The sequence below is a fragment of the Neolamprologus multifasciatus genome, chromosome 1 (assembly GCF_963576455.1).
Source record: "Neolamprologus multifasciatus chromosome 1, fNeoMul1.2, whole genome shotgun sequence".
NCBI classification, from domain to species: domain Eukaryota; kingdom Metazoa; phylum Chordata; class Actinopteri; order Cichliformes; family Cichlidae; genus Neolamprologus; species Neolamprologus multifasciatus.
In genome coordinates, this window is record NC_140439.1 from 28,214,156 (window position 1) to 28,232,554 (window position 18,399).

General features: G+C 38.2%; 2 protein-coding genes across 8 annotated transcripts in view; one reads left to right on the plus strand and one right to left on the minus strand.

Annotated features, from left to right (window-relative positions):
• The window catches only part of trpm7 (transient receptor potential cation channel, subfamily M, member 7), a 105,058-nt gene extending 99,559 nt beyond the window's left edge, over window positions 1-5,499 (plus strand). For all 5 annotated transcript variants that reach the window (XM_085154703.1, XM_085154688.1, XM_085154697.1 and 2 more), the window contains 3 exons: window positions 94-188; window positions 536-612; window positions 3,064-5,499. The gene's annotated coding sequence lies outside the window, so the exon portion shown is untranslated. The remainder of the gene's footprint in view (window positions 1-93; window positions 189-535; window positions 613-3,063) is intronic.
• Window positions 5,500-11,024: 5,525 nt separating this feature from the next.
• bcl2l10 (BCL2 like 10) lies at window positions 11,025-15,816 on the minus strand. Of its 3 annotated transcripts, none has more exons than XM_085154966.1 (3): window positions 15,660-15,816; window positions 13,886-14,344; window positions 11,025-11,801 (listed from the first exon to the last, which is right to left on the minus strand). In XM_085154966.1, exons 1-3 carry the CDS (start codon window positions 15,771-15,773, stop codon window positions 11,679-11,681), a joined length of 696 nt encoding a protein of 231 aa, XP_085011092.1. In that variant the 5' UTR covers window positions 15,774-15,816; the 3' UTR covers window positions 11,025-11,678. The 3 variants fall into 3 exon arrangements, with proteins under 3 accessions (XP_085011092.1, XP_085011099.1, XP_085011108.1); XM_085154973.1 differs by lacking the exon at window positions 15,660-15,816 and adding an exon at window positions 15,162-15,636; XM_085154982.1 differs by lacking the exon at window positions 15,660-15,816 and adding an exon at window positions 14,933-15,155.
• Between the last annotated feature and the right edge of the window lie 2,583 nt (window positions 15,817-18,399).

The following is an 18,399-nucleotide window of genomic DNA, read 5'->3' on the forward strand; positions in this document are numbered from 1 at the left end:
TATGCTGCTTATTTTTTCTGTATTTCAAACTAGAGCTTAAAGGTGTGGTAAATGTTGATGTTGATGTTCCCTTATTGTTGGTTTGTGGCACAGTAAAGGATGAAGTTATGCTTTTCGCTACCGGGATCTAGCTGGTCTCCTCCGGCAGGTTCCTGGTGTGAAAGTAACAGGACTCACAGGAGAAGACAGTAAGCTGCTCTGGTCTTTATGTCATACATTGTCTGTGGAAATCCACTTATGCCATTTCAATTACAAACATATTTCACTGTCGCTTTTTAAGTTTCGTGCGGGGGGAAAAAAGTGTACATATACAGTTTTCTTTTATTATTATTTACTTATTTCTGCCCATGAAACATGTCACAGATCTGTATTTTGGTGGTAGAAGGAATAAATCAGTATTTCCCCGTGGCATCCTCCCCCCACACAACCCCCCCCCCCCCCCCCCCCACAGTTTAGCTAGTAGTCATGCTGACAGTATGTGTGTGAAATGATATGAACACGGTTTCATTTTTGTGAATTTCTCACCCCATCGCAGACAGTTTTGAGGTGTCAGTGAACGGTGAGCTAATCTACTCCAAGCTGAAGACGGGAGAGTTTCCTGATAATGAAGAGGTTAGTGAAATTCAGACTGTAGTGTCCCTTTTTTCAACTGAATTTATGTTAATTTAAACACTGCTGTTCAACAACAAAGCCAGCTAAGTACAGTTTCCTTTTCAAGCTGAACAAACACATGATTTTCATGAACATAAATTAGCTTCCTTTTTTTTTTAGTGGCACATGTTTTCAAGCCAACTTTTGGCTTGTCATTCTGACAAGGAAGTACCTGGGCTCTGTTTAGAAAAGCAGGTTTATCAAACAAACTCTGAGTTTGGCACTGAAATCTGGATTGAATAACCCTGAGATGAGGACACAGCAGATCAGAATTGCTTCAAAACCATTAGTTATTAATTGGGTTAGTGTTTGTCTTAGGCGACTTGCACGCGAGTTATTTTTAAATTTTTAATTTTGCGCTTTCTTTTTGAAAAACATATCTGTCCGCATTAAAATGCAATAAATTATAAGTGTTGTTTAGATCAGAGGTGGGCAATTCATTTTCTCATGGGGCCACATGAGAAACTTGGGACTGTTGTGGACGGTACAACCAATAAGCTAAACTCAATGCTGCTCGATATTCATTTTATCCCTTTATGAAATGATTAGTGCAGCAATATAATCTTAACTGTATAGAAGTGTTGGCCAATCAGACGTCTAGAAACAACAGCACAGCATTGTTTGGCCTCATAAAAAAGACAAAGATGGTTTCTGAAGGTTTTTAAAAGCTCAGTGATCTAAAACACTGTTTAGATGTGAACCAAAGCTACTTGTAGAAAAGGCTCCATTTACCAAAACAGCCATGTATGTGTGCAGAAGGCTTTAGCCATGTGTTATAATGAGGCACATTTTCAGAAACTAGAAGATGTGTTTTCACATAGGCAGTAGAGCTTTGTTTCTACATGTCTATGTTTGTTCTGATTAAGGGAAAAAGTCTACATTAAGCAGAGACATTAATCTAACCTCTAACCTAACCCCTAACAAAGATTAAGTGATTGCTAAAGCGATGAAATGAGTGCAGAGTAACCTAATAACACTTGACAGCTGCCTCACAATCCACAGAAAGATGTTGTTTATAGATTATATTCTAAGATAAAAACAAGTCCACAATGATTGCTGTGTTCTCATGCTGATAACAGACTGGTTAAAAAAGGAATTAACTGTAACAAATAGCAAATACATAACTGGATAACTGGGTTTACAGTTTGTGGAGGTGTGAACTTGTACGTGTTAAACCTCAACTGAAGAAGCTAATTTGGTCAACAGTAAATAGCACTGTCCTACTCGTGCACTCAATGCACTTTAAATATAAATATTTTTAGCGACTATCATTCTGCTCAATATTAATTTTATCCCTCGTTCTGTTCACATTTATCACACTTATGTTACTTTGTTTCTATATGAGAGAGATTCTGAAATGGTTTTGACTTATTTCTATTAAAAGAGATTTTAAAAACCCACACAAATGTACATTTCTCTCTGTAATCCTCATAGTTTTTTCTTATTTTAAAAATGTAGATTTTAAAATTGTTTGAATTTGATTAACAACAAACTAATAGCTTTTTATTTTATCATATTTATGTTTAGACTTTTTGAATTCTTCACCTTTTTGTAGTTTCTGTTGAACTCTTCACCCCTTAAAAGCCTACAGGGCGTAACCCTTCAAGTTTTTGTCCTGACCTGAGCAGTTTCTGTCACATTTCTGCTTATTTGCATAAGTTGTGTTAAAAGTTAGTAAGTAGGGTGTATGCCTTTGCAGCTGCCCTTGAAAAAACTTGGAACTATTTGAATGATTATCAAACCACACTTTTATTAAGATTTCCGGAGGTGTCAGAGCTCGTCATCATGGGTACAGGGAGGTCGTCAGATGTCAGTTAACTGAACTCCCTCTTCATTGTGTTTTCTTCTATGATATTGTTTTTATTTTACTGACCCAACTCGTATATTATGTTTTAGCTGCAATAACACACAACTGTCCCGACTCTTTAGTTAAAAAAACTTGCTCACAATGAAACAAAATTTAAACTAAATAAACTTTTTTCTTTTTGTTTTTTTACAACTTCTGTAAAATGTTGCAGGCAAAGTAGGCTGACAAATCACCTGTAGCGCTGCATTTGTAGATACTCGACTGGGGTCACAAATGAACCCCCAGCTGTGTGAGCTTTGATGTCGACTGTATGATTGAGGAAGTGAAGCTGTGTCAGTCATCTGCAGGAAGGGAGGGCTTAGAGAGAAACTCGGGCTTTGTTGAAGTGAGCAGATGAACGTCACAGACTCTGTTACTGTGGTAACTGACCCATGGGTTATTTCTGGAACTGAAAACCAAGAGGTTTTTTCTCATAATCAGGGTTAACAAACTCAGAGTTCTCACTAAACCTGCTTTCTAGAACAGGATGTGTTGAATTACTAACTTGATGGGGCACGCTGACAGCTCACCACACATCAATGTTAAATATCTTTGTGTTCAACCAGCTGACAGAGAAGGTGAGAGCGATGGTCCCAAAAACAAAAGGAACGAAAAAGAACTGGAAACAGAGATGCTCTACCCAATAGGAGATGGAGGATGAAACGCCAGCTGATTTGCACTGACTGTATTTGACCGATGTTCTTATTTGTTTGTGTGTTTCCCTATTCTCTATCCAAAGAAATTAACATAAGCATCAAAGAAAGGGACATTAACACATTTTGTTAATTAAGTGTCACAGATCAGACAACTTGTTTGCTGTGAATGCACACACAGATGAGATGCTGATGGGAGCCCATCAGAGGACCTGACTGCTGATCTGCACTCCTGTTTATGAATGCCCACACTAAAAACTGCATGTGGTGTGTGCACGATGCCACTGGAGAAGCTTTTCAGCCGAGCCTGGCCTGAAGATGTGCTCTCATCAGGTCTGTGTAGCACAGGTTATTATGAAACACATCTAAGTTTAGTTTACATTCATCATTTGGATTTTCCCTTTTTAGATAAACAAAAACATTGTTTCTGTGCCTTGAATAGAATAATTGTGAATGAGGAGACTAATGTCACTCTCATGTTATCTGCCTTAGGATAGCTCACACAGGTGAACAGCAGTCCTTGTTAGCCCATTGATTATTATGCTTGTTTAATAGAAACCTTCAGTTTATGGAATAAACGAGTGTCATGTTTTAACTCCGAGCTGCACGTCAGCTGTGACAAAATGGTTTTTTGAACACTGTCGAATACTCGCAGACTGTTTTAATTCAGATCTGCTGCAGTGGTCTCTGCACACTTCCTGTCTTCTGTGGTGCTCTGCATATATTCCTGAAGCGCTATGTAGTAAATGTGTCAAGCAAACAGGAAGTGCACGGAGTTTTAAATAGTTTTGAAGTGTAGCTGAAAAAAACCAAACACATTTTATCACATCTTTGAAATGTGCACAAAGATCTGATCATCAGTTTTGTGCCTCACAGTGTATTGTGTGAAACAAACAAACAAACAAACATGAATGATGGGTTACAAATGGACTCTTTCGACACAAATGAAATATAAGATGTTGATTATGGTATGTTTTTGTGATTTCCAGTCCTCTCTATGTTACGCTCATAAGCTAACTAGCGGCTAGCTGCAGCTTCATATTGATGATGCAGACATGAGAGTGACATCCATCTTCTAATCCAGTGGGTCTCAAACCTCTTTCTACTGTGCCACAAATCCCACAAAAGTTTAACGTTCCTTAAGAATAAGAAATATCTAAGCTGAATTTGACTTAAAATAAGCTTCAGATTAGCATTTGTAGCATTAGCAACCTCAGCAGCACTTTATAGTAATGTCACACTATTAACCATTAATATAGCAAATTCATCATTTATATAGCATTATCTGCCTTGGTATGTCATTTATATACACAAATGTTTATCCATCTGTTACTGTTACCCTTGTATAGCTAACACTGCTACTACATCACTGCTAACAATAATCACAGTCATAATAATATATGTGTATTTATAAATGGCATACGAAGGAGGAGTAATGCTTCATAAATGATAAATTAAGCACTTGCTAATAACTTAATCATGCTTAATAGTGCGACATTATTATTAAGTGCTACCACTGTCTGTTTATCCCCTCGCCCTCTCAATTGGCCACCCTTGCCCCACAATAGTGCCCTGCCCCACTGTTTGAGAAACACTGTAACATTACCTGATAAGCAAGAGAAGTTACAAGAGTCGAATAGTTTTTCTTTTTTATCTTTCTTTTATTTAGTGAGTCTTGCATTGTAACATTTTTAAAGAAGCTGAGACAACATCAGATACTTTGTGAACTTTTTTTTCTAGGAGGTATTTTTTATTTTAATATGTGGTGTATATGTTTTATACTTTGCCACATATAAAACAGCACATGGGACTATTATTTTTGATAGACCTGTGTGGTGAGTGCACTGTCATCTGATCTTTTTAAAGGTTTAGACAGATTTTGAATTAGTGACACATATTTAATATATGTTTCAAACACGTTAGCTTTGTTGTTCATGTTTGCAGCTCTCTTTTTTTTTTCAAAAATGAAATAAAAGCAAAGAAATCACTGTTGAATCTCTGATTTGCTCGATTGAAGCGATTTTCACACCCGGGCTGATGTCATCCGCAGGATAATATTATCAGTCACTGTAATGAAAGGAAAAACTTTCTCAACTGATTGCCATATCTGATAAATGATATTAGTCTAAATATACACAAGCTGTGTTATATGATATATTTGTTTATATATGATACAACAAACAAATATATATTCAAATATTTTATGACTTTTTAAAAATCTTATTGTATCATGCACGTTCAACCCTGAAATGAAGCATTATCAAAGTAAAGTCTCACTGTTGTCATTTGTTTAAATTGAGTCTTTGTTTTCCACTGTGTGAAAGGATTAAATCTAAAGCTTCGCCTCTCTGCTGTGTAACAAGTTTTTCTTTAATTAAACATGCATCACAATGACACACCAGATTGACGTGGTGTTTCCTATTGTCACTGAACCACTCCAACTTGCTATTGTTTGCTATTGTTGCTATTGTTTCCACAGTTCAGAAATTCAACAGCTATGTCCTGTTGAGGCATTTCTAAAACCAGGAACAAAAAAAAAGACGCATTAGCTGGAAACTATTTTCCTTGATGGAGTATTTGGTGTTTGGTGGAACTGGGAGAGGATGACATACAATAAACTACAACTGAATAAAGGGCATTAATGAATTCCTGAAAAATACAACATTATAAACTAAAATGTATCATTATTTCCTCCAATTTTACCTTATTTCAGCTATTTTCTTATAGTATGTGTTGGTTGTTTTGTGTGCAGTAACACAGGAAGTGCCCATCATTTATATTTTATCTATAAAAAAAACAAACAAATTTAATGCACAGAAAGAAAAACCAGACACCATCTTTTAAAGGACATCAGACAGCCGAGCACTTATAGAGGTCGCCATCTGTGTAATCTTTGTAGCTTATAATCCATAAAATAAACAGATCATGATAATAACTGAGGATTTGTAAGCAGCTGCTTGGCTGCTGGGGTTCACTGGAAGACTAAAAGAACTATCAACAGGAAGCACAAAGCCACATCAGAGGGTCAAGGTTTTCTGTTTCACAAACAGTGCGACTGCATGTATGTTATGGCTGTAACGGAGAAACATGCACATACTACACTGAGAGCAGAGTTTCGGTACCCCATTAATGCTCTATTGTTAACGCTGTAATTGTGTCTCCCTCAGCAGAGACACCCACATCTTATTTATAACAGACAAGTTGGTCTTTATCTGTTTTTTGTGATTTCTATAAACGCTGTCATTCTCTGCTGCTGGCCAGTTCCACTCTGTTAAGCCTAAACTCTCCACGTGTCTTTGATCCTGTTGTTTGTGATTGCTCCTGTAAGCTGCTTTAGCTGGTAAATGTTTACTGACTGTTAAATGGCTGCGATAATGTGGAGGAACCTCTTTAACGCTGAAGCTTGTTGAGTAAAGCAAAGTTTTGGGGAGCTTCAGGCATCTTCAAGCTTCAACCTGCTGACTGGTTGGGCTTCTTCTGTGTTCCTACAAGGAGTCTGCAAGCTTTCCTGACGGGTTTCTCCCACAGTCCAAACAGATACGTGTTTGGTGACCTGGTTATTCTAAACTGAGATGAATAATGCAGATTTTTTTCCCTAGTGATTATGATGGTCAAAAGAGCTTGCAATATCACAACAATGTCCATATAAATAATTGTCCTTGTGCAAAATGAATGAAGTTCAGAATACAACAGGGCAAATATTACTGTAAATAATACAAATACAGTCAGATTTTGTGTTGAATTACAGGATGTGGGCAAGTTTGGTTTCTGGAGAAAGGAATCTGTACTTTTATGATCAAACCTGAAAGTTAGAGCTTGAACAGATGAGCTTGAACCATCCCTTAGTTTTGCTGCCTTTAGCATCAGGATGATGGGGGACTTCCCATGATGCATGATGTGTTTTTACTTTGTATTTCCGATTGTTTTTTACTGTCATTCCCACTCTGAGGCTTAGGCACTAAAAAGCACTTGGTTAGGACTAGAAAATTATGCTTTGGGTTAACACACAAATAACTTCACAACAATAACCCTGCTTGTTGATAAATGAGGCACTGGAAATCAAAAACTTAGCCCATAACCCAGCACATCAGACACACTAAAGCAGTTTAACAAAACAGCATTAACTGATGTCAAGGGGACAAGAGCAGTATGTGTTTGTAGAAATCGAGTTTGTTGTTCCCACAATTAAAATTTTAACAGTGCAACCATTGAGTTCATTCACGAATCTTAAACTAAAATACTTCTAGATGTCATTTAGGCATAAAAAAGGAAATCATAGGCACAACTGCAAGAAAGAAATGGACTATTTTGCCTGCAGGATCATTTTTCACACGCACAAAAAAAAGTCACTGCCCCCCCCCCCTCCCCCACCCCGGAGTCACATATTTGTTTAACTATCAGTATTTTTTGGTTCAGTGAGTCCTGCAGTCTGGCGATCTGTACCCCATCTCTCACCCTATAGTAGCTCGAATAGGCTCAATTTTACACCCACTCAAAGTGTCACAGTCGTCTTGTGTTCAGTGCAGTATCCTCATCTGCTGGCCGACATTCAAATTATCCACTGAGACCTTTCGTGACTGGGCACCGCGGTGGTTAGCACTGTTACCTCACAGCAAGCAGGTCCTTGTTTCAAATCCACGGGGTCTTTCTGTGTGGCGTTTGCAGTTCCTGCTTGTTTCTGTTCCACTGCGTCACAGAGATTAAACTGGTGAAACTTTGCTCTTGAATGCAATCATGCTCTCGGTTAAAGAATAATTCTGAACAACATAAGGGTTGATGGCGTAAAACTGATTTGGATGCGGTTTTAACAGAGCTTTCTTTTCATACTTAAAAATGTCATGTGGATATCTTCTGTTCTTATGACGTTACAAAAAAATTATTACAATTATTTCTTGGTATGAAGGTAAAATTTTGCATGGCTTCAATAAATACACTAAAGGTATTGTACAGAAAAAAGTGGCAGATTCTGAGGGGGCAGGTAGGGACTTTTTCTAGATTTGGTTTATTTTATTTTGAATTAACGTACAGTGATTTGCCATTCAAAAAAAAACACATCAATTCATGTGCAGGCCAAGTTTCGGTTTCAGTCTGGTCACGCCGCGCTAGCCCTGTTTAGTCAGTATACAGCTAATTCACTGGAGGTCTCCATCTCCTGAGAGCGTAACACACCCACAGTTTAATATTTGTGGGTTTGATACACTTTCCGTGATTGCCTTGCTGTTATGTATCTAGGTTAACAGCAGGATGTACTCACAAACACAGCCAGATTTTACCAGAAATCTGGAGTGTATGTCGTTTACATCTTTCTATTTTCACTCATTTACTGAGAAAAGCTCATATATAGCTATGGCCTCAGCCCACCACAAGCCTTTGACCTGGTTTCCCTTCCTGGGAAATGGATTTGGTGAATTCTGTATCTGTGTTGAAGTTGCTGTTTCTCATGGCCACAATGCTTTTTTTGTCACATGATGAAGTGGTCACATTTGGTCCAACTCCCAGTTCCCACGAAACCATTTCAGGGGCCGTGTTCTGCTCCCTTGAAAGCCTTCGATCTTCAGATTAGATACTGAGAAAGCCTCGCACAGTTTAGAAAAAGAAATTGACCTCTGACATTTTCTCTAACTTCTTATGTTTCCCACGAACGCAATCATACCCAGAAAGCATGTTTTGCTAAAATCTTGAGAGGGCCTTACTGGTATAAAAAGAGTTGGTGGGGGGCAAATTCTCCTACCTCCTCCTTCTGCATTTTAGCAACGAGACATGTTTCATGACAAACTGGGGTTGATTGGCTGTTCCTGTTGATTCAGAAACCTGGCCATGCTTTTCTATACAAACTTAAGTTTTAAGAAATATGTAAACAAGGCTTGCAATTTCTGCTGCTACCATTTCAGAGGTATTGCAATAAAATAAAATGAATCAACAGACTTGAAATTATTAAAGAAACCACTGAAAGAGTCTACAAGAACCCCAAGAAATGTGCAGATATTACTCGAGTTTGACTCTCCAGCTGTCTGTTTGTTTTAGATTCAATTTTAAGATTTTATTTGTCAGTCTTTGGCCGTACCAATTGTTTTGGCATAACTTTTTCCTGCTTTCTGTGTCAACAGATCACAAAGCTTTGAGTTTTTGATTCCTAAAAGTTTTGTTATCTTCTGCTGTTTTAATCACTGTCACATTTTACTGTGAGATGGCATCATTCAGTCTGGCAGTGTCTTTGACACCATGACTAACTTGGTTGGCCAGTGAGTGCACTGAATCTCAACTAATCACTTGGTGGCTTGGGGTGGTTTTGATCACAAGGCAGTTGCTAAGGTCACCTGCTGGAGGTGACCGACTAGAGTAACTTAGACTGCCAACACACTGAATGCATGCGTCTCTTTTTTGTACGCACTTCTGTAATCTACATGTGCACTAAAAGCACTTTTCAGATTTTAAACTGCAATCTCCCACATTTAGTATCTTGTGCACTTGTGCAGATGCTGAGGATGACCTGCTTTACCTCCAAGGCACAGCTGCCCCATTAATTTTTATATTTTTATTGTCCTATTTTAATATTTTATTTAATGACATTTAATAGTTTTACTTATTTTACATTTATTTTGATTTAAATAATTAATTAATTGATTTTCCGTTACTGAAACATTTGCTACAGGTTTAATGTTTTGCTGCTGAGCATTTTAGATTTTTTGGTTATTTAAAATTCGTTCTTGATCATTTAGTGACACTGTTTATTCTTGATGTCACACTTGCTATGGCCTATTTTAAATTTAAATTGCTTTGTATATTATAATTGATCCTTTTTGCAGGTCTGAATCTTCATTTAACTATTTATTTGCCACTTTGGTGTTTTTGTAAAGCACTTTGTAATACTAATTCTTATAAGTGTTGTCCAAAAAAATGTTCTTATTATGAAACTGAAAATTAAGATAACCCTTTAAACTTGCTGCGATATCTCTGCATGATTTGTTTGGCACTGAAAGCTTCTTTCATTACATGTGGTTTTCACAGCTATAGCTTCCTGATGCAAATATCACACCTGAAAAGATCTCCAGATGTCTTATCTACCTAACTTATGAATGTCATTTGAATTAATTTTGTCAAATTACATTTGAGCCTCATTGCAGATCATCTCCATGTGTTCAGTGATTCCTTCAGGTGTCAGGGGTTTGTGAACCTGGCTTTGAAGACAGTGGATGTGCTGATTATGTTGTGTAAACAGATGAAGCAATGAAAGCTGGCAATGTAATTTCCTGCAAAACATTAATAAAGGATCTAAGTTGATAATATGCAAACCTACAATTTCCTTCCTTATTTAGAGTGATAAGAGCATCACTTTGCAGCAGCCTCTCACTGCTAAGTGGCAACAGTCACACCCAGAACATCTACTTTGAACACAACATGGCAACTAAGCAGCCTCTCATTTTGTATAGCTTAACTTCAAATTAGGATACTTAAACATTTTAATTGATGACATACATGAAGGAAAAAGAAGGCCTTTGTGTACACCTATACATCTACACGTGATCGTGAAATCAACTATTTATACTGTCTGGATTCAACTTCTGTCCCTCTGGTCGTTACTATTACTTCTTTCTCCTAACAATACAGAGAGTAGTCACTTTACTAAAATGTTGGGTTTTTTGTTTTCTTTTTTTAAATTTCTCTTTATTCAATGCTGCACTAAAACATTTTTTAGTGGATTTTTTTGTGAACCCTTGTTGTTTAAGTGGAGGAGCACTGGAGAGACAGCAGGATATATCTTATTTATGAAAATGTGTCTGCACATGAAAGGAGGGACTGTCATTTACATTTCCCTGTCACGCCCCTGACCTCCGGCACAGACATTCAGGGGAGGAAAAAAAATAAAACATGACAACATTTAATAAACACTTTTATTTAAAAAAGCAAAATAAATTAGAAACAATGTAAAAATATAATTTGGAGGAATTTTATTTTTTTCCCAGGAGTAATCTATTTGTATTCAGAATGGTCCCTGCTTTTTGGTAAGTTGACAAAGAAATGTTTTATCTAGCACCGTTGGATGGAGTACAGAACAGCGTTGCTGATCTTGCAAAAATTATACAGTTCATATGAATTCAGGACAAACAGCAGAATGCAGTGTACTGGTTTCATATAAATACAATATATTAAATTTTACATTTTACTCTGGAATGCCTCTATACCATAAAAAAGAGAGGGGCAGAGGATCATGAAATCAAAATCTGAAGCCTTTTACCTTCACTGCAAAAAAAAAAAAAAAAATCAGCCAGGATATGTAAACTGATCTCACTCACTGCAACATTTCCAAAGGCATTCAAATTGGTTTTACAATCTTTAGGGGCAAGCGACGAATGTCAGTTTTAAGGGGCTCCGAGACTGTGCAAACGTTACAGTAACATCGTGAAATAACGTTCTTTCACTACAGAGGGCCCGTTTTGCAGAGTGGTCGCCGGACGTTGTCCAACGTTTACGAAATCGTGCCGAATAATTTTAAAATATGAGGATGCATCAAGTGTGGAGAATGCCAGCTAGCGCACCAAGAGGAAGGTAAGCCCAGCAAGGCCGACACCGGCGGCAGCAAACAGCGCTTTCTTCATGGATGAGTCCTGGCTCACTTCTCTGGCACTGCGGGAGAACTTACAGAAGCCTTCCTACAAGAAGACAAACAGAAACAACATGTTCAGTATAATTACGAGTGCTGCTTCCAGTTATCCCCCCCCGACCCCCCGTTTTAGAGAAAGCAGCTACACCTCTGCACCCCCCCCCCCCCCCACACACAAAGCCTGTATATAAAAGATGGAGGTAGCCACCACGCTGTAAACAATTGGTTTGTTAAGTCTTGTTATGAGCAATACTGCTGGGTCTTTACCTGACAGTACAAAGGAACTGCTGTTGTGATTTGCCGCTATATAAACAAACCTAAACTGAAGCCTCGAGCTGAGCGTTTTCACCATCTTTATGTTTTTAAAGCAGACACAACAAACAAGTTGCAGATCTGTCTGCCAAACCACACACCATTGAGCACACCTGGATTTAACCTCCTTTTAACTCTCGGAATTACCAAAATTTACAAAATGAACTCCATGTTCATAGTGCGGGTTTAAAAGCACGTCCGTGTCACTGGTTTACTGGTCAGACATCCAACTTTAATACCATCTACATCATTTCATTTGTTAATGTTTTATGATGATTGTTATGGTACATTAAAACTAAAACTAGGTGTGAAAACTAGAACAACTTGAATCAGGAGGCTTTGCGATGTTTGTGACACAAAATTTACCAGCTGGATCAATTTTGTTCTGGCTAAATGTTGAAGGGTATGAAGGCCAAAGTCTTCAAAATCGATTCATTTTTGTTTGTTTGTTTCCCCAGGAACAAAGAGGACATAAAAAAATGTATAAAATATATATGTATTTTTAATCTATTGGCTGATTTGTTTTTGCCTAAATATCAATGTCGACCCCAAATTCCTATTATGTTAATTATGAACAACATTAGGCATAAACAATGATAAATATTGGCTTCTGCCATCAGTAGAAGTCTTAATTGTTTGGGCTGATATCAGTACATCTTTGTGTATAAAACTCAAATAAATGTACAACAACAAAAGTAGTATGTTGGAATTTGAATTTTCAATATTTAAAATTGTTTGTATTGATTTCTTGTCAAGTGGGCTCTGGTCAGATCTTATTTTATCATTTGTTTTTATTTTATTGTAGCTTCGAGTTTTGTTGTTTTGGCTTTGTTTTAATGAGCAATAATAATCTTGATCAGTGCATCCCCAGCATTAAAAACAGGGAAAGTCCTACAGCTGCATCTCTCCATCGTGTTTTCAGACTGAAGACATACATTCTGACCAGCGAGTGCACCTGCTCTCAGCTCCAGGTGTTCTCGCTGCACGACAGCTGCTTGTTTTTCTAGTCATACCACGCTAACTTTCAATACAGCTAAAGCCAAACTCAACACACACACACACACACAAGCTTTGACTGTTACTACAAAAAGTCCATCTGGCTGTGTCTGTTGAAACCAGCTGCCAGCCAAAGAAAGGAGGGGTGTGTGTGTGGGTGTGTGTGTGTTGGGTAAGCCCATTCATAAAAGCCAGCATCTGATGTTCAGTTGAGGCTTTTGGGACTCAGCCAGAGGGCATTTTAGTTCACGTTTTTCCAGTAAATAAGCAGCCTCCCAGCAGGTTTAACCCTGCTAAGTCATCATCTGTGATCACCCTAACCTTCTGCTACTGGAACATGTTTTATATTTTTCTCTTTTTTTTTTTAATTGTTCCTCTAAGTCTAATCCTTCTAAGTTGCCTTAATTACCTTTTTTCTCCACTTTAAAATCTTTTAGATTTCTTGGCTAGACAAACTTTTTTTTTTTTTAACCTACCACCATTATTGAGATCTTGTTGTTTTAGCATAAATTCCCCAGCATGTTGTCTACAATTACTTTGTAATTCCCAGAATCACAGCAGTCTCAACACTCATTGTGATGCCAAACAAAGTAATAAACAAGGCAGAATCTAAGAGAATTGTCCCTGGTTGTATCTTATGGCATAAACCTAAACAACAGTGATCCTATCAGACTGGTGATTTCCAGTGACAGTAATTCAAAGAAAAACAAAACACAAAAATCCCCCAGACAACTACCACTTTGAATCCACTGTTTTGCCCTTGACATAATCAAAGCCTCCCTTATCTTCAGTTTTTGTGTTGACTCAGTTTCAGGGAACACCTACCCATCCATCATTATCCAACAGCCAGTCTTTCTTCTCTTCTCCCAGGTAATCAGCTATGGTCTCTGCCAGCCTTCTGCAGCTCATGGGCTCCTGTCCCAGTTCCTGCTGTTGACCAGGGTCCAGCCCCGGCTTCTGCTCCAGGATCTTTCTGGCCAGCACTCCAGTAAAGGCGAAAAGAGAAACAACCCTCCCCCAGTTCAAGTGTCCATCTCCAACCAGCTCCTTCATCACCTTTCTGAGGCTGAGGCAGTGGTCCGGTCCACACTGCACCAGGAAGGTCTGAGCGAGGTTGTCGAAGCGAGCTTGGTGCTGTCTTTCGATGTCCCAGCCTAGACGCCTCATGGCAGCGGCTGATTCGCTGGGAGGTGGAGGGGCTTGATGTGGACTCGTGCAGCAAAAGGACAGGTAGTCCTCGGCCAAAACCAGGGTCTCTTTCCACAGCCCACAGAATTTCATTTTCTACAAGTGAGGGAAAAAGAAGACGAGCTTAAGGAACTTGCCAATCGAGACACTAAACTACTATGAAGAACAAATGCTGATGATCTGGTTTTATCATCAGTAAATCTGCCGACTGCTTCCTAAACTGTGTGTTTGGTTCTGTATAATTAACAACTACAAAGCCTCACGGTTATCCCAACCCTGGATAACTGGGAGGGTTATATCAGGAAGGGCATCTGATCTGCCATGCTGTAGCAACTCCCTTGAGAAATGTGGAAGCAACCGAAAGTACCTTCTTCATTTGAAAAGTGAAAATGTGACACTGGTTTGTCCCAGCATTTAAAACAAGGTGCTAACACCCACCTTCTGCCAAAGGGAAACAAAAAATGTTTTTTCCCTTTAAAAAAAATGTGTATAAAAGCTACCAAAAATTATGGTAAAATGACTCAAACAACCACGATGACATAGTCAAATTACCAAACTGTCTTCTTTGTACTGTATTCCCTCTCTGTACTACAGTAACTAAACGGTTTTAAAGCCTTTTAGCTCTGAACTGATGTCATATAAATAATGAATACTGGCTGCTGACATCTCCCAGAGTCATCTTACCTGATTACAGCCTCTGTATAAAACCTAAATGTAAAATTATGAAGGCAAAATCCTTTAGCTTTCGCCTCCAGCTACCTCAATCGTGTGATTAACAACAGACGGTCTTTCAAACTAGTTTCATCAGCTTTGCTTTTGCACCCGCAGCTGTTTTCATATTAACACCGGCCAACCTAACGTAAGGGTTTTTCCATTCTCGACATAAAAATGCGTAAAAGTCAAACACTATGACCTGTGAGTCGGCTTCGGTTTCCGCGTCAGGTGTCGTTAAACGCAGGCAAAGAGAAACTGTGGTGTTAGCAGAGTATTTCCGTAGGCTGTGCTGCGGTTTAGCTTAGCTTTCTGTTAACGGAAGCCACAGCGATGCTGAAGACGCACAGCTATCTCCACTTAAAGAGTAACGAACAGACACGCAGATCAAACAGATTGTAGTTTGGGAGTGGGGTCACTTTACATGACCGTTTACTGTAGCAGCTAGCCGTCGGCCGGGTTGTTGGCTTTAGCTTCGCTGAGTAATCGTTGATCTGTCACCAGAGCAATGGAGGACACAAAGGAGCGCTCGCGGACGGAGAGCGAGCTCAGCTACGACAGCCACGTCTACGCAGTAAAAGCCGGTTTAAACCGACCAAAAAAAGACACCCCAGTGTGGACATTTTCCTGTATCTCTCTAACAAGACACAAATCAGCAAAATAAACACGTTTTTCTTAAATATATTAAACAAAGACTCACCCTCCCAGCGATATCAGACTGCTCTCTGCACATACAGACGGCGGAAGGAGAGCGTCGGTACAGTTCAGTCTTCCCTTCAGCTGATGCAGAATGTGTGACTCCGCCTCTCGACATGATTTTTGTGCTGGGAACGTCGTGTGGACTGTGGAAAGAAGACACCACCGTCACGGAATAACCAGCGGAAGTGTGGTCATGGTTTGGTGTGGTACAAAAAAGGGTGACAAATAATCCATAAATCATTGTTTTACGTTAAGTAGTTGTCATGAAAGATGTCTTTGTGCCTGGGTATTTTTTAAATTTACATTGCCACAAATGGAGACCATAAATACAATGTAGAAAGTTATTGTAAAAACAAAAAAAAACAAAAAACTGGATGGTTAACTTGTTTGGTGTTGTGTTTTACCAGACGAGGAAAGACTTGACATGATCAGAACATAAAAGGATCATTCTACAATTCGGGGACAATTTAGGCTTTAAAATGTTGTTTGTTTGTTTTTTAATTAACCCTATATTTTAACATTTTCTGCTGTCCGTTAAGAAACTCAAATAATAAACCACCAAAAAATTAGGCATCAAAGTGACATTTTTTTTGAGATGCCATACTACAGAACCTGAAAAAGGAGAGTTTAAGAATATAGTTTAATATAATCTTGACCGTTAATTTAAAGGAAGTTACCATCATACTAAATACTCAGTTTTAGATAAAACTTGTTTTATATCAAAGTTTGAAAACAAGCTAGCACAAATTAACATGGATGAATAGATATATAATCTAGCATTATTTATCATAATTTGCATAAGTATATAATACTTGTTTTATATGCATGGTAACAGGGTGTGTAGATAGCAGTGTTACAAATCAGTGCGATCAGTAAGTATCTGTGTTTTCTCAGAGAAAGGTTGAGCTGAAGGTAAATAAACAAGTGTAGTTATATAAATAAAGGAAAGAAACTGAATTTAATATGTCTTCTGGACACCAAGTATTACAAACTATGCCAAAGAGAACTGACCTCAGAGAACTGCCACTAGCACATGACTTATGTCACTTCCTTTTTCCAAGTTTTTTCTCTTCTGTTTCCCAACTAGATAGGTTTTATTAACAGAAGTCCACAAGTGTTGTGGGACATAACTTGCAGTATATAATTACTGTTCTTTAAAGTATATTGATGATTAAAATATCACTTAACAATTGTAAAAGACATGTCAACAAAATTAAAGAAAAGAAAGAAGTGGATTTATAGTTTATTTTAACTGTTATACTTAACATGCAATTTGGTTATCAAGAAGGACACAGGGCTATATTTCTTCTCCAGTGTATGGATTTTCAGGGAGTCCAGGACTTCTGACTTGTAGCTTTCAATTATTAATCATTTACTAGTAGGGACTTAAAAGAGGGGGATTTAATGTCTATCAGAGAGATCAGCAAGTAAAAAAATTAACAATTTTACTTTTTGGTGAAGTCGAGGATGTTATATTGTTCTCTCTTCAGTGTGTACGCCCTATAGCTTACGCATTGCTTCTTAGATGCAATGGACAGTGGGTGTTGTCCATTGTGTCTAAAAAAAAAAAAAAACAATGGACATCTCTGCACAGGCTCTTTAAAAATTGGTATGTCCTCTGAGTTTTCACCTTCCTGCTCTAACGTCTGGAGCTCCTCCATGTCATCTGCTGACAGGAAATCTTTCTTTCCTCAAGAATTCTGTGAAAATTCCTTTCTGCTTCACTCAGTCCTCTGCCTCCTGAAGTGTGGGCAGTGGTTGAAAACAGGAGTTGGTAAATCCTGCTCTCCACCAAATAAAATATTATAACATTTCTGAAATCCTATGAAATGGAAGTCACGAGTCTCATTGGACTTTTTGGACCCTTGTTGACATAAAATGTGGAAGCTGCAGTCCCCGTCATTAAAAAAAAGTCAATGTTGTCTGTTAGTCAAACCCCCCTCATTACGCTGTCATTAAAAATCCCAGGATATCATAAACTGTGATGAAACTGTGATGACACAGAGGTCACAAAACTCATTTTCCTTAGCTTGGTTTGTCTTTTGGCTTAAAAAGTCCAGGTAAATCTAATTTTGATAGCAAGGATTAATTAAGTTAATTCTTAACATTTCCCACGGCTCAGAAAGTAAACTTGCGGTTTATGGACATTTTTTTTCGCCACTAAACAGTGACATCTGTTACTCGTTCCAAATCCATGATCAGCATGAGGAAGTGAAACATACAGAGGATATGCATATAATCACTATGATGATAAACTCAGTGTTAATTTTAGGGACTTTCACTTCATGGTAATACCCGTTGTATGCTTGTCCTTCAATCTCCGTATCACCTTCCCTACATCACGGCCTTTCTCTGTCTACACTGGTGTTTCCCCCTGGGTGATTCCCATTATAAATTTATGACAATCCGAATGCAGGCTAGCAACGAAAGTGAAAAAAATACACATAAAACAGAGCAACCTAATCCCCAGAGTGCATGTTTTCTATGACATAAGTTCAATCATCTGAAATGCAAAGTTAGTGGCTTTCGGAGAAGGTCGGTGTCACAGAAACACAGTGATGCAGCTGTTATGTTATTAAGTTGGATGTTGCCCTTCCTACAGCAGAAAACAGCAGAAACAGCAGAAAACAAAAAAAAAACCCTCCTGTGCTGTACTGACTGGACTTAGTGGCATTGTGGTAAACATGTCGCTAGATACAAAAAGTGATGATGTGGATAGAGGTGGCTGACCTTTGACCTTT